General features: G+C 36.7%; 2 protein-coding genes across 6 annotated transcripts; one reads left to right on the top strand and one right to left on the bottom strand.

Annotated features, from left to right (window-relative positions):
* The first annotated feature begins 759 nt into the window (after positions 1–759).
* Positions 760–14,696, top strand: LOC110099821 (tRNA-specific adenosine deaminase TAD1). Of its 5 annotated transcripts, none has more exons than XM_028700976.1 (11): positions 760–925; positions 1,016–1,136; positions 1,215–1,393; positions 1,528–1,587; positions 2,416–2,565; positions 4,584–4,750; positions 4,842–4,903; positions 5,010–5,129; positions 5,264–5,351; positions 5,783–5,941; positions 14,582–14,696. In XM_028700976.1, exons 1-10 carry the CDS (start codon positions 772–774, stop codon positions 5,891–5,893), a joined length of 1,212 nt encoding a protein of 403 aa, XP_028556809.1. In that variant the 5' UTR covers positions 760–771; the 3' UTR covers positions 5,894–5,941; positions 14,582–14,696. The 5 variants fall into 5 exon arrangements, with proteins under 5 accessions (XP_028556809.1, XP_020682771.1, XP_020682772.1 ...); XM_020827112.2 differs by having other exon boundaries at positions 4,827–4,903; XM_028700978.1 differs by having other exon boundaries at positions 799–925; positions 997–1,136; positions 4,827–4,903.
* A 1,390-nt stretch (positions 14,697–16,086) lies between these two features.
* On the bottom strand, positions 16,087–19,879 carry LOC110099827 (RNA-binding protein NOB1). Its single transcript, XM_020827120.2, has 4 exons — positions 19,379–19,879; positions 17,864–19,158; positions 16,524–16,643; positions 16,087–16,434 (listed from the first exon to the last, which is right to left on the bottom strand). The coding sequence occupies exons 1-4, from the start codon at positions 19,719–19,721 to the stop codon at positions 16,291–16,293; spliced, it is 1,902 nt and encodes a 633-aa protein (XP_020682779.1). The 5' UTR covers positions 19,722–19,879; the 3' UTR covers positions 16,087–16,290.
* Positions 19,880–20,139: the final 260 nt, after the last annotated feature.

Here is a 20,139-nt window from a genome sequence, read left to right as displayed (position 1 = left end):
TAAGAGTGACATGTTCCATAAATATGAAGTTGATCTAAAGCAAATTCATAGTGCTCCATCAGACGGTCCATATTGATTCCCTCACTTGTAGAGTGTTAGTTAAGTATTTAAGTGCCTTAATGATGTCTAAATTAAGTGATCTTAGGCTCGTTGAAGTTGAGTTAACGAGTCGCTCGATTCGATTATAAGCATTCCATATTTGGAGATTATTTGGTTATCCAATTAATATTTTGAAACTTTCAAATATGTTTTGGCCCCTTGATTTATACCTACTTGGGCTCGGATTGGATTGACTTTGGTGTCATTGCGTTCATCCCATCAAAACATTCAATTTGATTATAATTTTGCTAAAAATCTAAGTTTGGATGTTCCAAAATTAATCTTAGAAGTTTTAAAATTATAAGTGCATCAAGATTCATGCCCGGTCAAAGTGATTTTTGTTGATGTATCAATAATTAAAAAAAAAAATAATATTTGTGTAACTAAGGAACTATTGAAATTGTTTTTTAAAACTAAAAGATTAGCATTATAAATTAATAAAAAAATATTTCAATAAAAATTTGTATAAATTTAAATTATTGATTGATTTATTTTAATAATTTTATTTTTATGATTTTTGTCCAATTAAATTTTTTTATTTAAATGCCTTATAATTTGTATAATTGATCAAATATATCCCCATTATCTATTTTCATTAAAAAAATTTCTTATATAACTAATTACATCTATATGAGTAAAATCAAATCTCATTAATTTGAGCAGCTTGTTAAGATGGAATGGCGATCTCCGAGAACCGAGGTGGATTGGGGAGACAGAGTCTCGAACGCTGTTTTCTCTCTCTACCGCTCGCTTCCGAAGAAGGGAAAGCCCCAGGGGCGTGAAATCACTGTCTTGTCAGCTTTCCTTCTTTCTTCTCCATCTAATGGTATTCTTCGCCACACTCCGACTTTCCTCATCTCTCCTATTTGCCCCAGGAAAACCCTCATTCTATTTTTGGAAAACCTAATTCTTGCAGCTCTGGAAGTCGTGGCTCTCGGGACGGGGACCAAATGCATCGGAAAGTCGCTTCTTAGTCCTAACGGTGACGTTGTGAACGACTCCCATGCGGAGATCGTTGCCAGGAGAGCGCTTCTGAGGTAACCTTTTAGTACGAGCCTGAGTTCGTAGAACCATTTGGCGAAATCCGTCAGTGGCTTATCTTTTGGAGAAATTAGGTTCTTTTATTCAGAGATTGCACGGCTTGGAAACAATGGTTGTGATGACGGAAAAGGTGGCGCAAGAAATTCAAATGCATCAGATATTGTTTTTCGTTTGGATACCCAGGGCTTTAGCAATTCCAAGTATGAAATGATTCCTGGCTGGCACATACATTTGTACATCACCCAGTTGCCATGTATGTTTAGATTTCTGTGCTGAGTTTAGTTTACATTACAATGTCATTGGATGATTTCCTTCTTCTTTTGTTTTTTAATATTGATGCCATGTCCATGCACTATGGCGTTTGTTTTGCTTGTTTTTTTCCTTTAGGTGGCACATTGGACACTGCTTCATTGTCAAGAGGCGCCAAAGAGAATTCTTTAGTGGAAGGCAAGTGCGCAATTTCCATGACAGTAATTTTGTATCTTCTCTAGGAAAATTTACTCATTTGATTCCCTCATATAGAGAAATGTGTTTTGGGTTTTTAAAGATTGTCTTTTTGTTAGAACTTAAGGTATGACTCCTGTTTTGTTGATTTTGGAGCATATTGTTAGTCTTTTAAATACAATAACACATCATGCATTGTTTGCGCCTGTTTGTGTATGCTTTGGTAGCCATAATATCTGTTTTTAAGCATCAGTTTCATCCAAATTGGCACAATCTTCCAATCGTGGGCAGAGTCAGATTCTTCATTTTTTAATTTAATTTAAATTAGAGAGAGAAGGGGAGAGAGAGAGAGGGTGAGAGAGAATATATGTGGATAAACTATAATGTTTTTTTTCTTATCACGGGGCATGATGTTTTTTTTTTTGGACTTTTGAGCCAATTAAGTCAAACTCACTCAAAGACCTTTTAATTGCTAAAGCTCTCAACCAACAGATTAAGATGAGTTGTGTATGATGTTCCCTTTACTAATTTTCTCACTAAAAAAAAAGAAAAAGAAAAAGAAAAAGAAAACTTGTTTGCATAGTTAATTTATTGTTATTATTATTATTTAATTTAAATTACCTTCTTAGTTTGCATGCATCAAATAGCTGTCACTGCTCATGCTGCCTTTTTGTAGTGCTGTAAAATGCGAGATTAAAATAGCTATCTAATTCTCTGATCGACAATAGCAATACATTGTGAACTGCTATTTACAATAACTCTTGTATTTATATCCATTTCCAAGCTTACTAAAAATGGCAGTATGTTACATCTTCATGAATCCATTAACAGTCAAAAGCTTTCGTCAGTCAGAGGAGGAACTTCGATTTCCCATTTTGAATTCTTCTGTAACTGTTCAAAAGAAACCTGGACGTGGTGATGCAACTTTTTCGATGAGTTGCTTTGATAAAATAACCCGCTGGAATATTGTGGGAATCCAAGGTTTGTTTTCTGGATAACATAATATCATTTTCTTATATCTGCTACCTAGAAGTTCTTGATTTTGCATATATTCCTTTAACATTTCATGGACAATCCTTTTTTTTAAACCTTTTTATGGTTTAAATTTAACTTCCAAACAAACAATAGTTTAGTTCAAAAGCAATCTCGGTCTTCTAAAATAAATTTTGATTTTTTTCTTTGGAATTGATGTTGAATTGAAGATGATATGTATAGGTTGATTTTCTGTGTACTCTATGAGGATGGTCTCTGTCTCCCTAGTAATTTTGTTTTCGATCTGATATCTGTAACCATATTCCAAACTGTTTGGTTGATTGGTCTTGGCTTTTATCTTGAAATTGGAGGTCTTAGGTTTGAACCATAATTTATTTTTTGTTTGTATTTCGATTCCCTGGAGTTCTTTTTTTCCCCTGATACTTGTAATTAACCTAGGTTGAATCTACTCAAAGTTGGAATTGAAATCTGTGATGAGTATGTTCCAACAACGCCACCCTCAAAGCAGAATCCAAAAGAATTACATTTCTTAAGAATAGTTTTTGAAGCGTATGTTTCACTTTTTTGAACATTTAGATTGGAATGAGTTATTTGCATCATTTTCTTCATGTTTGAAAAGCACTTTGGAAGATAAAATTTAGAGGAAGATGTTGAAGTATGGAAACTAGGAATGCATTTCTTGTTTTTTCCCGTTGATTTGCAAAAAATGTTATTTTGGAGATGGTTGAATGAGTAATTGTATTTATGCTGATCCAAATAGCCAATTTTATTGAAATGTCAGCCGCCACTTAAATAAACAAACACTGAATTTCGTACATAATTGCAATTGGCTTAGCCAAATTCTGAAAATAGTGGAATTATGTAGCGGAAGTATCTAAAAATATGCCATGTAGACTAGGTTATCTAAGCACCTGAAATTTGTGATTTTCTCGAAATTATGAGTAAACATGAGATGATCTTGAATTCAGTGAACCTTATTTAGTTTGAATTTCAGGTTCGTGCCTAGTAGAGTTTTTTGTAGTGATGTATTATTGATTTTCTTAAAAAAATCTTCTAAATCTATGATGCACAGACGCATATACGTCGATATGGATACGATACGACACGGACACGGGACACGTTAATTATTGAAAACATAAGACACGAGCATGGGTTTGACACATTATTATAATTTTTATATTTAAAAAAATTGTATAAAAATTGAATAAATGTAATTTAAAAAATAATTTAGAAATAATAAGTCATTTAATTAGAATTAATCTTTAAAATAATTAATATTAGGATGTCGAGAGTCGGGCGTCGATGCCGTGTTTCAGGCATCAAAAGAGGATACGACAATACTGTTGCGAGTGGGGTATCGATGTTATGCAGTAAGTATCGGGCATCGATGTCAAGTGGGCGTTGGAACAATTTGAGCTGTCAAGTTGTGGTTGTAGAAATAGCTAGCACCGAACATTAATGTCAAGACAACGTCAGAATTTGATGTTGAGATGATTTTGTTAGACATCGATGTTGAGTTGACATTGGACATTTTTATGAAACCAAAGTCACGACCTGCCAAAGAGAAATGAAAATAAGACTATTCGACGAATGAGATATTGAGTGCGGGCGATTGATTTGATGTTGTGGATTGGAAATAAAAAATTTACTTTTATATTTTACATAAATAAAAAATTTAAATACAAGTAATTATATTTAAAAAAATTGTATAAAATATTTAAGACAAGTATGTTGGACACACTCAATATATATTTAATATTTTTTAATTATACACGTTTTCGGTGTGTCCGACACGTGTTGGATGCGTGTCGTGTCGGACACTGCACGACTTTTTGAGGAGAAGTGTGTGCATCATATTCTAGAGGGCATTGCTTGAGAACCTTTTTGGCATGAGATCTTTCTCATTCCTATCATGTCCGCTTGTGAACTGATACTGATTTTGAATAATAATTTCAGTTTTATTGTTATTTAGTTCAAGCTCAGCTGTGCAGTTGTTTATTTTTCAGGTGCTTTGCTCTCTAACATTCTGCAGCCGGTGTATCTTTCTTCCTTGACGATTGGAAAATCTATTCATGCTTTTGACGAGCTTTCTTTAACAAATCATCTAGAAAGGGCCCTTCATGATCGTGCAATTTCTTTCAACATTAAACTCTCTAATCCATTTCAACTGAAGGTCTTTTTATATTGCAAATCTAATGATTTGTTAAATATTTACATGATTATTCGTTTGGAAAAACATTTTTTGACAGTTTCCTGTTTTTGAGGCGTCTCTTCCACCAAAAGAATTTCAGCAATCGGAAAATGATGCACCTAATTTAACATGCGGGTATTTGAGCCTTATTTTTCACGCAGAATGTAGCATTTAAAATATTCTTTCTGCACTTTTTTATGTAGAATATATGACTTTTCTTTAACGATTCTTCTAATCTTAGGTACTCTATCTGCTGGAATAAATCTGGATTGTATGAAGTTATACTCGGAACAACTGGAAGAAAGCAAGGAACTTCTTCAAAAGGTTCTCAATTTCCATCAACAGAATCTTCTTTATGCAAGTATGTTATTATGGTATTATGGTTGCCATTAGATATTTTTTTGTTGTCACACTATTTAGATTTTCTCCTATATTATTCTCTAATATATATATACATTTACAAGTAATCTATGAATGCATATTTAATTAATGTAGGAGAAGGTTATTGGAAGTGTTTATGTCATTGCAACATGAAATATCGTTTGCATATACTGTGGAGGGATTTTCTTATCGTAAGCTGAAGGTACGATGTTTCCTATATTATTAATCTGATAACTGATTAAAATTTTGTTCACACCGAGCTTTTAGAGTTCTAAACTTTTCTATTGCAGTTGTATTTCCTTCATGGTCCAGCTATGTACCTGCAATTCTACTAATTAAAATAGAAAAGCTCCCCTTCCACTCCTCACAAACAAGAAATGAAAACATTGCAGACAAAAACTAAAATAGTAGCTATCAATTAAAAGATCTAGAGAATTGTCTGGAAGGTTTAAATCTCTCAGTCTCTCTAAGATTTGAGGCGCTTTATTTTTATGCTAGATTCAATTCAAAAATAAGCTTGAGATAACATGCTGTGAGTGACTAACGCTTTATTTCAAAATTTTAATTGCATTATGAACTGATATCTTCTCATTTCATTGTTTTTTGATAACATATATATATTTTTTCTTGTAGGAAATGGCTGTTGAGTATCAATCTGTTCTCAAGCTGTTCAAAGACAGCCCCCTTTTCAATTCTTGGCATCCAAAACCTCCAATCCTCGAGAATTTTATGCTTGCAAGATAATAGCTTGGAGAACAAAAGCGGCAAACATGGAAATTGAATCTTTTTCGGGTAAATTTCTCTCCTTTTCAAAGTTTTCAGAAATATTCTTACGAGAAATCTAAAATTTGGAACTAATGCCATGAAACTTGCATTTATTTATTCATTTTAATAAATAATTATAAGCATACCAAATAACCTTTAAAATTCTCAGGCAGTAGGAGAAGCCTCAGGCTTCGTTTGGTTCTGTACGTCTATTTTGGTTCTTTAAAATTCAAAAGTAAATGCTGTTAGAAAACAATTTTAAACTCTGCAAACATATTAAAATACTAAAAAACATTAATTAATTACCATTTATATAAAATCAGAAGATCTTTGATTTCAACTGTTCTATACTGTTACTCAAAGATAATATAATTATAGGTATTGTTAATAAAAAACATTCTAATGAATCTATTATCCTTGACTTCAAACATAGAACCTTTCTACTTAATTGACAATAAATTTCTAAATATAGTAAAACTTTTATGGTATTATTATATTAAATATTTAAGAAATAATATGTAATAATCAGCACCCCTTTCTCTTAAATTGTAAAGACTTGTCCCCAAGTCCAGAAGGGAGAGAGAAGAATTAGATGCAATGAAGAAAGCAAGAGATAACAAGAAAAAAAAAAAAACAAAAAGAGGGTAAAGCCAAATTAAGGGGGAGGAATCAATGAAGAGGAGACTATTAAGAAGCCATCATCTATAACAGTAGGCTTTCTCGCTCCAACACATTTTGAACTACATTCCCATTTGATTATCATGGACGTCGTAATCACTCAAGGGGAGAACCTTATTCCTAGAAACTTGAATTCGAAGGATGGAGGAACAACAAGCACAAATCTTGCAAATACTGGAAGAAGTTGGCCAACAAAGGATATCATCTCAAAATGACGAAGCTCTTCTCCCACATTATCAGCATAATATGGGTTGGCAATTTGAAAATGTTTATCGTCAGACTAATGCTCCTCCTCCATAATATGATCCAAAAATAGATGATGTTGCAAGTTCAACACATCCTCCACCTTGAGACCATCAACTTCAAAATCTTCAACCCACTCTAAAAGCTCCTTGTGATGTTATACGTGATGAGTTACGACATATTGTCGAAGAAGAGTTTTCGTAGGGATGTCAATTTTTGACACGACCCGAAACCCGACCCGAACCCGACCCGGAAAAATTCGGGTTTGGGTCAACCCAAACCCGAAACGGGTCGGGTTCGGGTTGAACAAATCAACCCGTTTTAAAAATCGGGTCGGGTTCGGGTTGACCCAGCAACCCGAAATTGACCCGAAAGTGACACGAAAACTCATATTTGACCTGAAAACCCGAGATTGACCCGTTTTTGACCCGATTTTGACCCGAAAATCGAATATTGACCCGAAAATTAGCAATGTTAGATTGTTAGGTCAACTTCGGGTCATTCGTGTCGGGTTGGGTTGACCCGGACCCAAATCGGGTCGGGTTTGGGTCCAGAAACCTGACCCGTTTTTAAAAACGGGTCGGGTTTAAAAACGGGTCAGGTTCGGGTTGACCCGAACAGTGCCGGGTCAGTTCCGGGTTCGACCCGAACCCGACCCGCTGACTCGAATTGACACCCCTAAGTTTTCGATAAGTGATAGAAACCATTTCAATCCCAGCACAGTTTCCAAGAATCATCTCCAATGACATACGAGATTCTCTTACACCCTATTTCAACAGGGTTCAAGTTACCAACCATTGATCCTTACGATGGATCATATGATACTTATGAGCGCATTGATCATTACAAGACAATCATGCACATACATCAAGCTTATGATGCACTTCTTTGTTAAATTTTCTCTGCCACTCTCAAGGGTCAAGCTCGCACCTCACTCTCTCTAGAAATACAATCCACAATTTTGCTTATCTTGCAAGGCTCTTTGTCGAATAATTTATTGCCAATCGAAGAATTATTAAGGATTCATTGCATCTCTTTAGAATTCGTCAAAACGAAGGAGAATATTTGAAAGATTATTTTCAAAAATTTTCGTCTGAAACTAAACAAATTCCAGTAGTGAATCCTGAATTCCTGCGAGGTGTTTTTCTTGGAGGTCTACGCCATGGACTGTTCTACTCTTCGCTGATGCGAGAAACAGTTCGATCCTACGCCCTCCTAATTCACGGAGTAGAGACTCAAATTACTGCTGATGAGACTATCAATGCTTATTGAAAATAGTTTGAGCAACCTTCTAATAAAAGGAAGAATGAGAACGAAGCCGGAATTGAATCCTAAAAATCCTAAAAAAAAAATAAGATCTTCCACCTCGATTCCCTCAACAAAATCGAGATTATAAACCAAAGGTGATGGGCCAAATATGATGTGATACAAGCTTGGAGTTACACAAGATTATCAAGAGAATTGAACAAAAGTTTAACCTTTATAAAGTTATGCGTCAATTCAAAGTAAGTTACAGGAATTAGTGGTCTTCCACTTGCTTAGGCAAAGAATTACGTGAAGAATAACCAAGACACTCTTAATCATACACAAAGGAGAAGTAATTTAAAAGCTTATAACACAAATCCAAAAGTTAATAATAAGATGTTCACCTTGAGGATCTACTCTCTCTCTACAGATCTAGGTTGAGCGGTGGAACATCTTCCACACTAGAAATGAAGTGGCTACTAGGAAGGACGAGCCGAGGAACGTTGTTGTTGGGAAAGGTAGCCAGAGGTGGACGCGGCACGGAACGTCCAATGAGGGACCAAGGGGTCCTTGGTCGTTGAAGATCAATGGTCCCGGCAAGGCAATACACGATCCGGTTGACATAGTGTTCAACAGTGACGTCGTACTCCCAATCCGGTTCGTAGAAAGGGGAGAGGAAGATGTCAATCTCTCTTTGTTCGTTGTAGGTGAAGCCGTGATCAACTTCCAGATCGGCCATGCACGGTAATCATGGGGGATGAAGGACCACGAGAAGGAAGATCAAAGAGAGAAGAAGGGTGGAGGGGGGAGGCCGTCGGCTGGGCTAGAAGGGGAAGGTGAGGGGACGGTTTGGAGATGTGGGAAGGGGGCTAGGGTTTGGGAGAAAATAGGTTAGGGTGGGGGGTGATGTGGTTTGATCAAAATTCTAAAATTAAGATTATGTTTTGATTAAATTGAGAGGGAAGACTTTTTGAAATTCGATTCCAAATTGAATGCAATTAAGGCATTAATGGAGGCTTAATGGGGTGGAGCCAAAGAGGGGCCGGCGGTATGGAGAGAGAGGGGTGAGGGGGTTTAAAATTGAAATTAATTTCAGTTTTAATGAGGCTGGGGGGGAAAATATTTGAAATCAATTTTGTATTCCAAATAAGGGTGAGGGAGTAATTGAGCAATTAATGGGGGAGTCCAATAGAGGCGCCGGTGGCATCATGAAGAAGGGAGAGGATTTGGGAGAAGGTGGGGAGGTTTCCAAATAAGTAATGAATATTAGGAAAGAATAAAATAAACCCACTTTGATTTATTTTGAAATTGGATTCATGAATAAAACTTTCCTAATTTGGATTTTCTCTAAATGGAAAGAATTTGAAATTCGAAATTCGAAATTTGAATTTCGAAAATTGAAGGTTAGGGAGAGGAGGGCCGGTGGGTGGATGACTGGAGGGATGGCGAGCCGGTGGGTGGGAAGGTGACCGACGGCTTGTGAGCCCAAGTAGGCCGGCGGCAAGGAGAGGGGGGCTCGGGTTCTCCAAGGAAGTTGTGGGGTGAGGATTTCTTGAGGGAGAAGAAGAACAAACGAAGTATATGCAGAAAGTAAAGCCACGAACCTCAACACCATATTCACTAGAACTCACAAAGAGATTCAAGTTGCTCTCTCCTCAAGAATTCACAAAGAGATTTAGGGGAAGTTTTGTAACTCACAAAGAGATCAACATGAGAAAATTTTCATTCATCAATAATAATCCAATACATAAGAAGATGACTATATATATAGTCCTCAAAATGACAAATAAAACAAAAGATTAGAATGCCTCTTGGGCTACAATTGCTACCAACTATTCATAAGGGCAAAAACGGAAAACTAAAATAAAAATAATTAATACATAAAATGCATCAAAAGTAAAGACTCTCCATCATGGCCATTGATCTTCTGTGTCACCTCTGATAAACGCGTTGAAATCTCTTGTCGATGCCCCCATCATTCTTCATGGGTGGGAGAGAACTCGACCTCGTCGAGTGAGTACTGTGGGAGCTCTTGTATAACTCTAGAAGGTCTGGATCCAATCTCGGTAGCTCCTCTCGATCAATCAACGTGTCTTCTATTTCCGGTGTTCCTTTCCAATGAACTAGGTACCTTCGGCCCGGAGTGTTTTCCTCCTGTTTATGTAAAGAAGTTGCATGCAAGAAGCGCCGGATCTTTTAAGATAATTTCAAAGGTTAACAGTAATGCTTATGTGCTGGACCTCCTAGGAGGTTTTAACATAAATCCAACTTTTAATATAGAAGATCTAGTAGCCTTCGAGGGTCCTGAATTTAACCCCAATAATCCACTTTATAATGAGCCTTGTGTGACCCCACCTGGTGAGATCCCTAGCCTCCCTCCACTCCCCAATTTACCCCATTTACCCAATGCGGAGAAGATCGAAACCATCCTAGATGATGAGATTATTTCCACAAAGGAAGGAGGGCGTCGAAGGTACCTAGTTCATTGAAAAGGAACACCGAAAACAGAGGACACGTGGATTGATCGAGAGGAGCTACAGAGATTGGATCCAGACCTTCTAGAGCTATACGAGAGCTCCCATAATACTCACTCGATGGGTTCGAGTTCTCTCCCACCCATGGAGAATGATGGGGACATCGACAAGAGGTTTCAACGCGATTATCAGAGGCGACATAGGAGATCAATGGCCATGATTGAGAGTCTTTACTTTTGATGCATTTTATGTATTAATAATTTTATTTCAGTTTTTCGTTGTTGCCCTTATGAGTAGTTGGTGGCTATTGTAGCCCAAGGGGCATTCTAGTCTTTCGTTTTATTTGTCATTTTGAGGCCTATATACATAGCCATCTTCTTATGTATTGGATTATTGATGAGTGAAAATTTTCTCTTGTTGATCTCCTTGTGAGTCCAAAACTTCCCCTAGATCTCTTTGTGAGTTCTTGAGGAGAGAGCATATTGGATCTCTTTGTGAGTTCTAGTGAATGTGGTGTTGAGGTTCGTGGCTTTACTTTTTGCATATACTTCGTTCGTTCTTCTTCTCCCTCAAGAAATCCTCACCCCACCACTTCCTTGGAGAACCCGAGCCCCTCTCTCCTTGCCGTCGGCCTACTTGGGCTCACAAGCTGCCGGCCACCTTCCCACCCGCCGGCTCGCCATCCCTCCAGTCATCCACCCACCGGCCCTCCTCTCCCTAACCTTCAATTTTTGAAACTCAAATTTCGAATTTCAAATTCTTTCCATTTAGAGAAAATCCAAATTAGGAAAGTTTTATTCATGAATCCAATTTCAAAATAAATCAAAGTGGATTTATTTTATTCTTTCCTAATATTCATTGCTTATTTGGAAACCTCCCCACCTTCTCCCAAATCCCCTCCCTCCTTCATGATGCCGCTAGCCCCTCTATTGGGCTCCCCCATTAATTGCTCAATTACTCCCTCACCCTTATTTGGAATCCAAAATTGATTTCAAATATTTTTTCCCCCAATCTCATTAAAATTGAAATTAATTTCAGTTTTAAACCCCTTCACTCCTCTCTCTCCATACCGCCGACCCCTCTTTGGCTCCACCCCATTAAACCTCCATTAATGCCTTAATTGCATTCACTTTGGACTCAAATTTCAAAAAGTTTTCCCTCTCAATTTAATCAAAATATGATCTTAATTTCAGAATTTTGATCAAACCACATCACCCCCCACCCTAACTTTTTTTCTCCCAAACCCTAGCCCCCTTCCCACATCTCCAAACCGTCCCCCCACCCTTCCCCTTCTAGCCCAGCCGCCGGCCTCCCCCCTTCACCCTTCTTCTCTCCTTGATCTTCCTCCTCGTGGTCCTTCATCCCCCATGATTATCGTGCATGGCCGATCCAGAAGTTGATCACGACTTCGTCTACAAGGAACAAGGAGAGATTGACATCTTCCTCTCCCCTTTCTACGAACTGGATTGGGAGTGCGACGTCACCGTTGAACGCTACGTCAACTGGATCGTGTATTTCATTGCCGGGACCATTGATCTTCAACGACCAATGACCCCTTGGTCCCTCATTGGACGTTCCGTGCCGCCTCCACCTGCTACCTTCCCGACAACGACGTTCCTCGGCTCGTTCTTCCTAGTGGCCACTTAATTTCTATTGTGGAAGATCTTCCTCCTCTCAACCTAGATCCGTAGAGAGAGAGTAGATCCTCAAGGTGAACATCTCATTATTAACTTTTGGATTTGTGTTATAAGCTTTTACATTACTTCGCCTTTGTGTTTGATTGAGAGTGTCTTGGTTATTCTTCACATAATTCTTTGCCTAAGCAAGTGGAAGACCACCAATTACTGTAACTTACTTTGAATTGACGCATAACTTTATAAAGGTTAAACTTATGTTCAATTCTCTTGATAATCTTGTGTAACTCCAAGCTTGTATCACATCAAAAGGAGTATACTCCACTGAATAAAACTCGTGTTAATATTCTTATGGCTATACAGAAAATACAAAATGTTAAATGACCCAATGCATTGAAGCTAAATACTGAAAATCAAGATTATTATTATCACTTTCATTGAAGCCGAGCACATGCGACTGAAGCTTGCTGACAATTGAAGAAAGAAATTGAAAGGCTGATTCAACAGGGATATATTCGTTCCAAACTCGACCTGAAACCAAATTTTGACAGCCCTAGTTGAGCCATCAAGCAAGTTGTTAATTGGGGTAACAAAAACCCTAAAGAGGTTAGATTGTTAGTTTTAAATAGAAAAATTAGCAATAAGAAAAAAAGAAGAAGAAAAATGAGCAATTTATTTAATAAATTATTTATATGTTTTTAAGAATATGAATGAATAGGAGTATAAGTGAGCTAGGTCGGCTCGCGACCTGGCTCTAGCTTGACTCGTTAACAAGAGTCATGAATTTGAGCTCGACCCTATACTCAAGCTTATATACTAAACATGCTTGAGCTCAAGCTCAGTTTAGCTCCACTCGAAAGCTCATTGAGCTGCTCAATTAATTTAAAATATATTTAAAAATTAATTTAAATTATGATTAAATTTTAATATTCTAAAACTAATTATGTATTAAAAATAAAAATTCTAAAAAAGAAGAAGAAAATTTTAACTTAATAATTTAAAATTGAACTTTACAATCGAGTTAAGTTTTAGCTTTTCAAACGAGCTGGAGCCTATGATTTTTAACAAGTCAAGCCCGGTCTTAGTAAACAACCTCTAGCTTAGTAAGAATTAAATAAGACTTATTTAGTAAACTTAATTTTATTAGGCACATACTCGACTCGATTCACTTACATCCTTATTAATGATTAAATATAATAATTTTATATGAGCATAATTCATGAATTTGGTGGCTAAACTCTTCCTATTTTCCAATTAAAAAATTGTGCAAATTGGTAAAACTGGTGGAAGCCATTGACAAAGCAGGACGTAAAGTCATTAACGAAGAACTGAAGATGAACTATATATACGACAATATGCTCCATCTTCTTACTGAATACTCAAAGCTCTTAACCTACAAACCAACTAAGCCTTAGGAGCCATTGAACTCTGCTTGGAATCAGTTGCTTGTCCCTTCCAGGGGAAGGTGAGAGACTCTCTCTTAGAATCCAGATAAATAGAGCCGAGTAACTCAGAGCCTTGTTCATTACCTCCTTTTAGTACTCAAGAGCTTAGCTAGTTGCTCAGTAAGAAGATTAATGACACAAACGAAGTAGTGGAGAGTTTGATGAAGAAAAGCTTAGGAAAGAGAGTTGATTTTGCTGGGGAGTTATGGGGTTTCTTATTGTTAATATTAGTTCTAATTTTTTTTGGGTTAGCAATAGGGGTGTAAGTGAGTCAAGACGGCTTGTGAGTCAGCTCGAACTCGGCTCGCTAATGATCTTGTGAGTCGAGCTTATCGATTTTTGAGTTCGAGCTTTTAGTCAAGCTAGTATAATATACGAGTTTGATTTCGAGCTGAGCCTGACTTGACTCAAACTCATCGAGCAGCTCGATTGATGAAAAAATTCGACTGAACGACCCATAGGTCCCACATCGTCTACTCCGAAGCCTTCCCTATAAGGTATCTCTTTTATGCCCTAGCTCTATTTTACAATTCTGGAGAGCTTGCGATTTGTGATGGCTGCGAGTTGCATTTGTGCGAGAAGGATCTCCTTCCGTGCCCTAGAGCGACGACGAGTGATTTCTTGGGTAAGAAAATATAAGGAGCTCTATTGCTCCAACAAGTGATTGCCCTGAAGCTATTTAAGTTTTTGTCCACTGAAGATATATAAGTTTTTGTACACTGTTATTTTCTTCAATTGGATTCGAAAAATTCGAACTCTCTATGACTTTATCTTGTTATATTATGTGATTCTCCTCTATTATCTCATTTTGGTGCTTTGCTATTGCGGCCTTTTGTTTCTTCCAATTGCTGTTTGATTTTATATCCATTGAAGGTTTGGTAGGATTGTATTTTTCGCCGTTGACAATGATGTTGTTCCTTTAATAAGCAAACCTTCTCTCCTTGGAAGGTCGATTGGCAACCAGGGGAGTGGGATGCTATGGTGGCTTGCTGCTGTTGACTTGAACATACAGTTTGTAATGTTGATAGGTATTGTTGGTTCTACCCTGAGTCTTGCTGCTTCTGAGTTGAACATACATGATACAACCACTGGACTTGAATACATGATATGTTGTCTTGCTACTGTTTCTTTTTGAGTTTCGATTCTAGTTCATCTTGCCGTTGGACTTTCTAAATTTTAAGAATTGGTGGGATTCTATTATTTTCCGTGGACAATGATGTTATTCCCTTAACAACCAAGCCTTCTCCTTGGGAGAAGGTTGTTTGACAACTTAGGGAACGAGGGGCGCCTGCTGAAGTGTTGATTATACCTGATTGATTAATTTTTTCTAGTTATGAATCTTAGCATTCATGTTTTTAATGATGTTAAGTTTAACTCAGTGCATGTATGTTCAACTTAGTGGCTATATGTTGAAGTCTGGATGTATGTTCAAATCCTTTCAATGTTAGTGGTTTTATGTTCAATTCAGTGGTTGTATGTTCAATGTAGTAGCTGTATGTTCGATTAATGGAGTGCTTGTTCAATCATCCTAAATAATTATTCGGCCTATTTTTTCATGTTTATTTCGAAGTTCAACCATCAATGGTTCTAATGAGGAAATATTCAAAGATTTTTGTAATTTGTGAACATTTTGCTATGACTTTCTTATGTAATGTTGTTAAAAGTTGTAAGATTTCTAATTATATTTTATAAGATGTTGTAAATGTATTTATATACTTGTGAAGTCTATAGAGTAACTTTTATTTCATTTTGCTTTGAGATGGTTTCGTAATTTGATAATATTTTACACTTCTTTGAAGTGAAAATCAATATTTTAGTTAAAAGTATATATTTCCTTAAATTATAAGTATTATTTACCAAAAGAAACTTAAATTCTAAATTTATAACAGTAAAATTCTAACTCATAAATGAGCCAAGTTTAAGCTTTTTAAACTAGTCAGCCACGCTAGAACTTTTCTTTTTGCAACGAGTTAGTTCGAGCTCACTAAATAAGCTTGAGATGAGTTAGAGTTCAAGCTTAGTCTTACGCTAAATAAGCTCATCTCAATAATACTATTACTCGAGTCAACTCATTTACACCCTTGCTTAGCATTTTTTGCTTTAAATGGCAGTGAGTGTAGGGGTATAAGCAAGTCAAACTCATCACGAGCTGGCTCAAATTCAACTTAATAAATGATTTTTGAGCTGAGCTCTATGATATGTTATTTTCACCTCTAGCTAAGTGCCTTATTTATGTTGCAATTTTGTAAGTGTTAGAATAGGTTAAAACTTTTGACAAACTTATGCTATATTATCTTAGATTTATCTCTTATTTTTTTAATTAATTTTTATAATAAATTTATTTTCTATTATTTATTGTGGATGTTAAAATCATACAAGGAGCCATATGATTCAATGAAATTTGCTTTGTCAAGAAGAAGAAAAGCCATTACATCACACAATTTCCTTTTTGATTGAAAAAAAACTCAAAAGAGAGACTTCTTAAGCCCTCAATATTAAGGCTATAAAACGATATAACTAAGATTTTCCTCTTCCCACAAAACACTTTTTGACTGCTTTCAATTCAACTAAAACAAATAAAACAACCAGATTATTTCACATTTGAAATGTGGAAAAGCTTTTAAAAGTACTATTTGGATAGCATTAACAAACAGATCTCAGTGTTTACGAGAAAAATGATTATCATTTGGGTTTCTCTTTCCACCAAACAATGCAAGGGCTTTCCTTACAGGAGGCTTCAAAGGGGCTCTCTTCTCACTGACATTGGAGAAGATGTCATCTACACACAAGCAATCTTCATCCTGACCAAATGAAAAGAACATAAGCAAAGTCTTTTATGTGAAGGAAGTAACATAAAGAAGAAGAAGAAGAAGAAGAAGATAAATTTCACCTTATTGTTTGGCTTCTTCTTCATTTTGGGGTAAAGAAGTTTGTGAGGGAGTTGATCTTCTCTCAAGATTAGATTCTTTGTGATGGCATCCCTTCCACCTTGTGGCAAGGGAAGTGAAAACTGCCAAATTGTGAATTTTAGATCACCAATTACATGGATTACATTAAAAAAAGCAAGAACATGAAGGACAATAGAAGAGTGTTCAGTAGCTCTTGGCTTATGCTTTAAATGAATCAGATTGTTCAGAATCACAAAGTTTAGGAATGAATATCAAGCTATCTACCTTCAGCAACAATAAAGATCCTTTGTTGAAACAATAGGGAAGCTATAAATCAGGATTATCACAGCATTTAGCCCCAGGAATGCTGACCACAAAAGGCAAGAACAAAATTGCATTCCACATTCATAACTACAAGTAAAATCTGAACTCTTATCAAGAAAATTATATATATACAACAGGTACTAAGCTTGCTACTTAGATGACATAGTTGATTGTTCTTGTACAAAAAGAAACTATAGCTTCCAAGGAACTTCAAAAAGAATGGAAATGCACTCCACAGAGAGATCTTCATAAAAATTGCATGATTTATAACATTTGCAAAGAGAAAAATTGTCAAGACTTTTAGGCTTCATCTGGGACAACGGTAGACCACTGCATTTTTCCAACTTAAAAAAAACTTGTACTGAAAACCGCTTTATAAAGCGGTTAGAAAGTTGTCCTAAACAAAGCCTTAGTTCCCCTAAAAAGATTTTGTTGCTTTTGATGTTGAATGAATTTAAACTTATAAGTTGTATATTATTGACTACTATAACCAACTGAAGATCAAAATGGCTGAAAAAGAAAAATCACATACTAATCTGAAATCTAAGACGGCTAGATAAATCCAGTTAAGACCCTAGTCAACGTTCAGATGATACAGATGTGTTTTTTGATTCAATTATTTTGAAGGATGACTAGGCCTTGTCATCTGTTCAGAAGGAACTGAACAGACCTAAGTACACAATTCTTGAAGGGTGAGAAGTTTCCTTCTATCAATAAACTTGCATAGACTCATTCCAACTGCCATTAATGAATTACATGGAATCTAATTTTAAAGTTTGTTTAAAAGGAACTACATAGAACTAAGTTTCCAGTCATGGAAGTGTCAACATAGACTCCAGCATATATTTTATGAAGTTATTTCATATTCAAAGCTTTCAACAACCTCATAAAAATATGAAATAACCATAAAAATTAGAAGTTTTAGAACTGTAAAAACATGAGAGGTCTTCCACCTTAAGATATATGAACTGGAAATGTCTGGAAGATATCCTAGTGATAAAAAAAAAAGGAAATTTACCTTTGTCCCACGAAGAATAATACGCGGCCTGCGAGACGCAAGGAGAATCCCATTCTCACTGACAGTCACTGATACCTTGCGTAAGGTGCCTCCATTGCCACACTTTGGGCAAAAAATTTTCCCAATTTCTTGAGTTACATTATTGCAAGCATGACATTTTAAGACCCACCTATGAAGTTGGCGAATCTGCATTCCTCCTGGTGCAAGGAGACGAAGACCAATCTGGAGAATAACATTTTGCATGGCATAATCACTAGTAATACAGGCAACTGTTGAATCTGACAAAGATCTCATCATCCAACTTTGCTCACTGCTAGCATCATCAAAAAATGATGGATGCATACTTCCATCAGCATTACTAGAAACTTCCAAATTTTCTGCTAGATTCTCACATATGTCATTTTCATTTTCTACAGCAATGCAACCATTATCCAAATCATCTCCATCACTTAAACTATGGTCATCTTTAACTTCTATATTGGTGATGACATGATCTTTCTGTTCTTGCATAAACTCAGAATTATCGGTACTTAATGAAATTTGCTCAAAGACTGGACATACAATATTCTCCACAAAGTTACTGTTCTCCAACTCTTCATTCTTAGAAGGCTCATTTCCAATCTGCGCATCATTGGATACTTCATGCTTAGAAGAATCAATAGAACCTCGGCTATCCTCGGAGGTGGCTGCATGACCTCTGTTTGTACAAGCAATTGCGCTTGCTTCCTCTACAGGATGTTCATCAACCATGGCTTCCAATCTTGACTCACGTCTGGCCTTTCTTCTCAAGTACTTCCTGTGAGTACTGCGGCTAACAGCAGGGTGCCAATCATCAAAATCATTAACATCCTCTCCCTTGGAGGCATCAACCCCACCTGCAACCATCTTCTTTCCTTCAATTTTGATTTCTCTCTTTGGAAAATTAAAATTTCTGGGTCTAAAAACAGTCTGATTCTCATATTGCTGCTCTGTAGGCTGGGAAGCAGCCTCAGTTGCCTTAAGAACATTATCATCTAGGTCTTTCAAAGGAAGTATCCGGGAATTCCCCATCGATCCACCCTCAGCAACTTGCTCAAGAGCCTCCCACTCAGCCAAATTAGGCACATTATCACCCCATCCAGGCATTTTAGCCTCTGGAAGGCTTTTTACATTGACAACATGAAGCATGGGTGGACTGTCCCTTAGATGATTGGTTCCATGGATCTGAGCCTCCAACATATACGTTAGAGCTATAAGCTTAAGATCAACATCCGATAAAGTGTGCAGATCTCCAGTCTCCCTTGCAAACTTGACAACTGCATAAGTGGAAAAATAATTATATTATAAGTAATTCATGAATAAACTAAAAGCGCCACAATCCAATGGGCTGATTTGACAAGTATGAAATAATACAATAGGTTACAAAGTTATCCAGTACCCGTAAATCATCAATTAGTAGAATAGTATATCGAATAATTTTAGGAAATACCACATAATCCAAGAAAATTTCGATAGATACATACAGAAAGGCCTAACCTTTCTTGATGGCGTCAGGAGATGGCTCCATAGTCTCGACAAAGAAAGGAAGGTGAGCGACTCTCTGACGAGAAACCGGATCCCTAACCTCCTCCAAAACCTCCCTCACCGATACGAACTTGTCGGCGCAGCCAGATAACTTATCGCCGTGAATGATAGCGCTGGCGTCCAGAACGGCGACGGAGATTCCCTTGCTCGATTTGCAGTCGCTGAAGACGCTGTTTGAGAGAGGAGTGGCGGGTGGGGGTTTCTTCTGAACTATCGTGCTCCAGCAGGAGGCCGGCGCTGGCTGGTCAGGATGAGCAGTTGATGGAGGAGGAAGTGGCGGAGGCGGCGCTTCCATCGGTGTTCAAAGCTAGAAGAGTTGAAGCTGCGGCGGCGAAGGGCGTCTGTGAGAGAGGGAGAGAGAGAGCGCTACTTAGGGTTTTGATTTCTCGCCGCTGAAACACCAAAGAGTCGGCGTAAATACCGACAGATAGATTACAATTTTGAGGGGGCTTAGCACGAATTTTTGCAAATTAATACCTCCAATATTTGACTATTTATATTTTTTATATAATATTTACTTTTAAATAATATAAATATATCACTGCTTGAGGACGGCGCGAATTCTTGTACATTTAATACAACAAAAATTTCAATATTTATATTCATATAAATTTATAATTTTTAAATCACTGAAAATACATATGTCAAAATATAATTTTATTTTACATAATAAAATAAATTATGTTTTGATGTATTTATTTATGTGATATAAA

Source organism: Dendrobium catenatum, unplaced genomic scaffold (genome assembly GCF_001605985.2).
Source record: "Dendrobium catenatum unplaced genomic scaffold, ASM160598v2 fragScaff_scaffold_1608, whole genome shotgun sequence".
Lineage (NCBI taxonomy): Eukaryota > Viridiplantae > Streptophyta > Magnoliopsida > Asparagales > Orchidaceae > Dendrobium > Dendrobium catenatum.
Note: the sequence above shows the minus strand (reverse complement) of the source record. Positions and strands in the feature narration are given on the sequence as shown.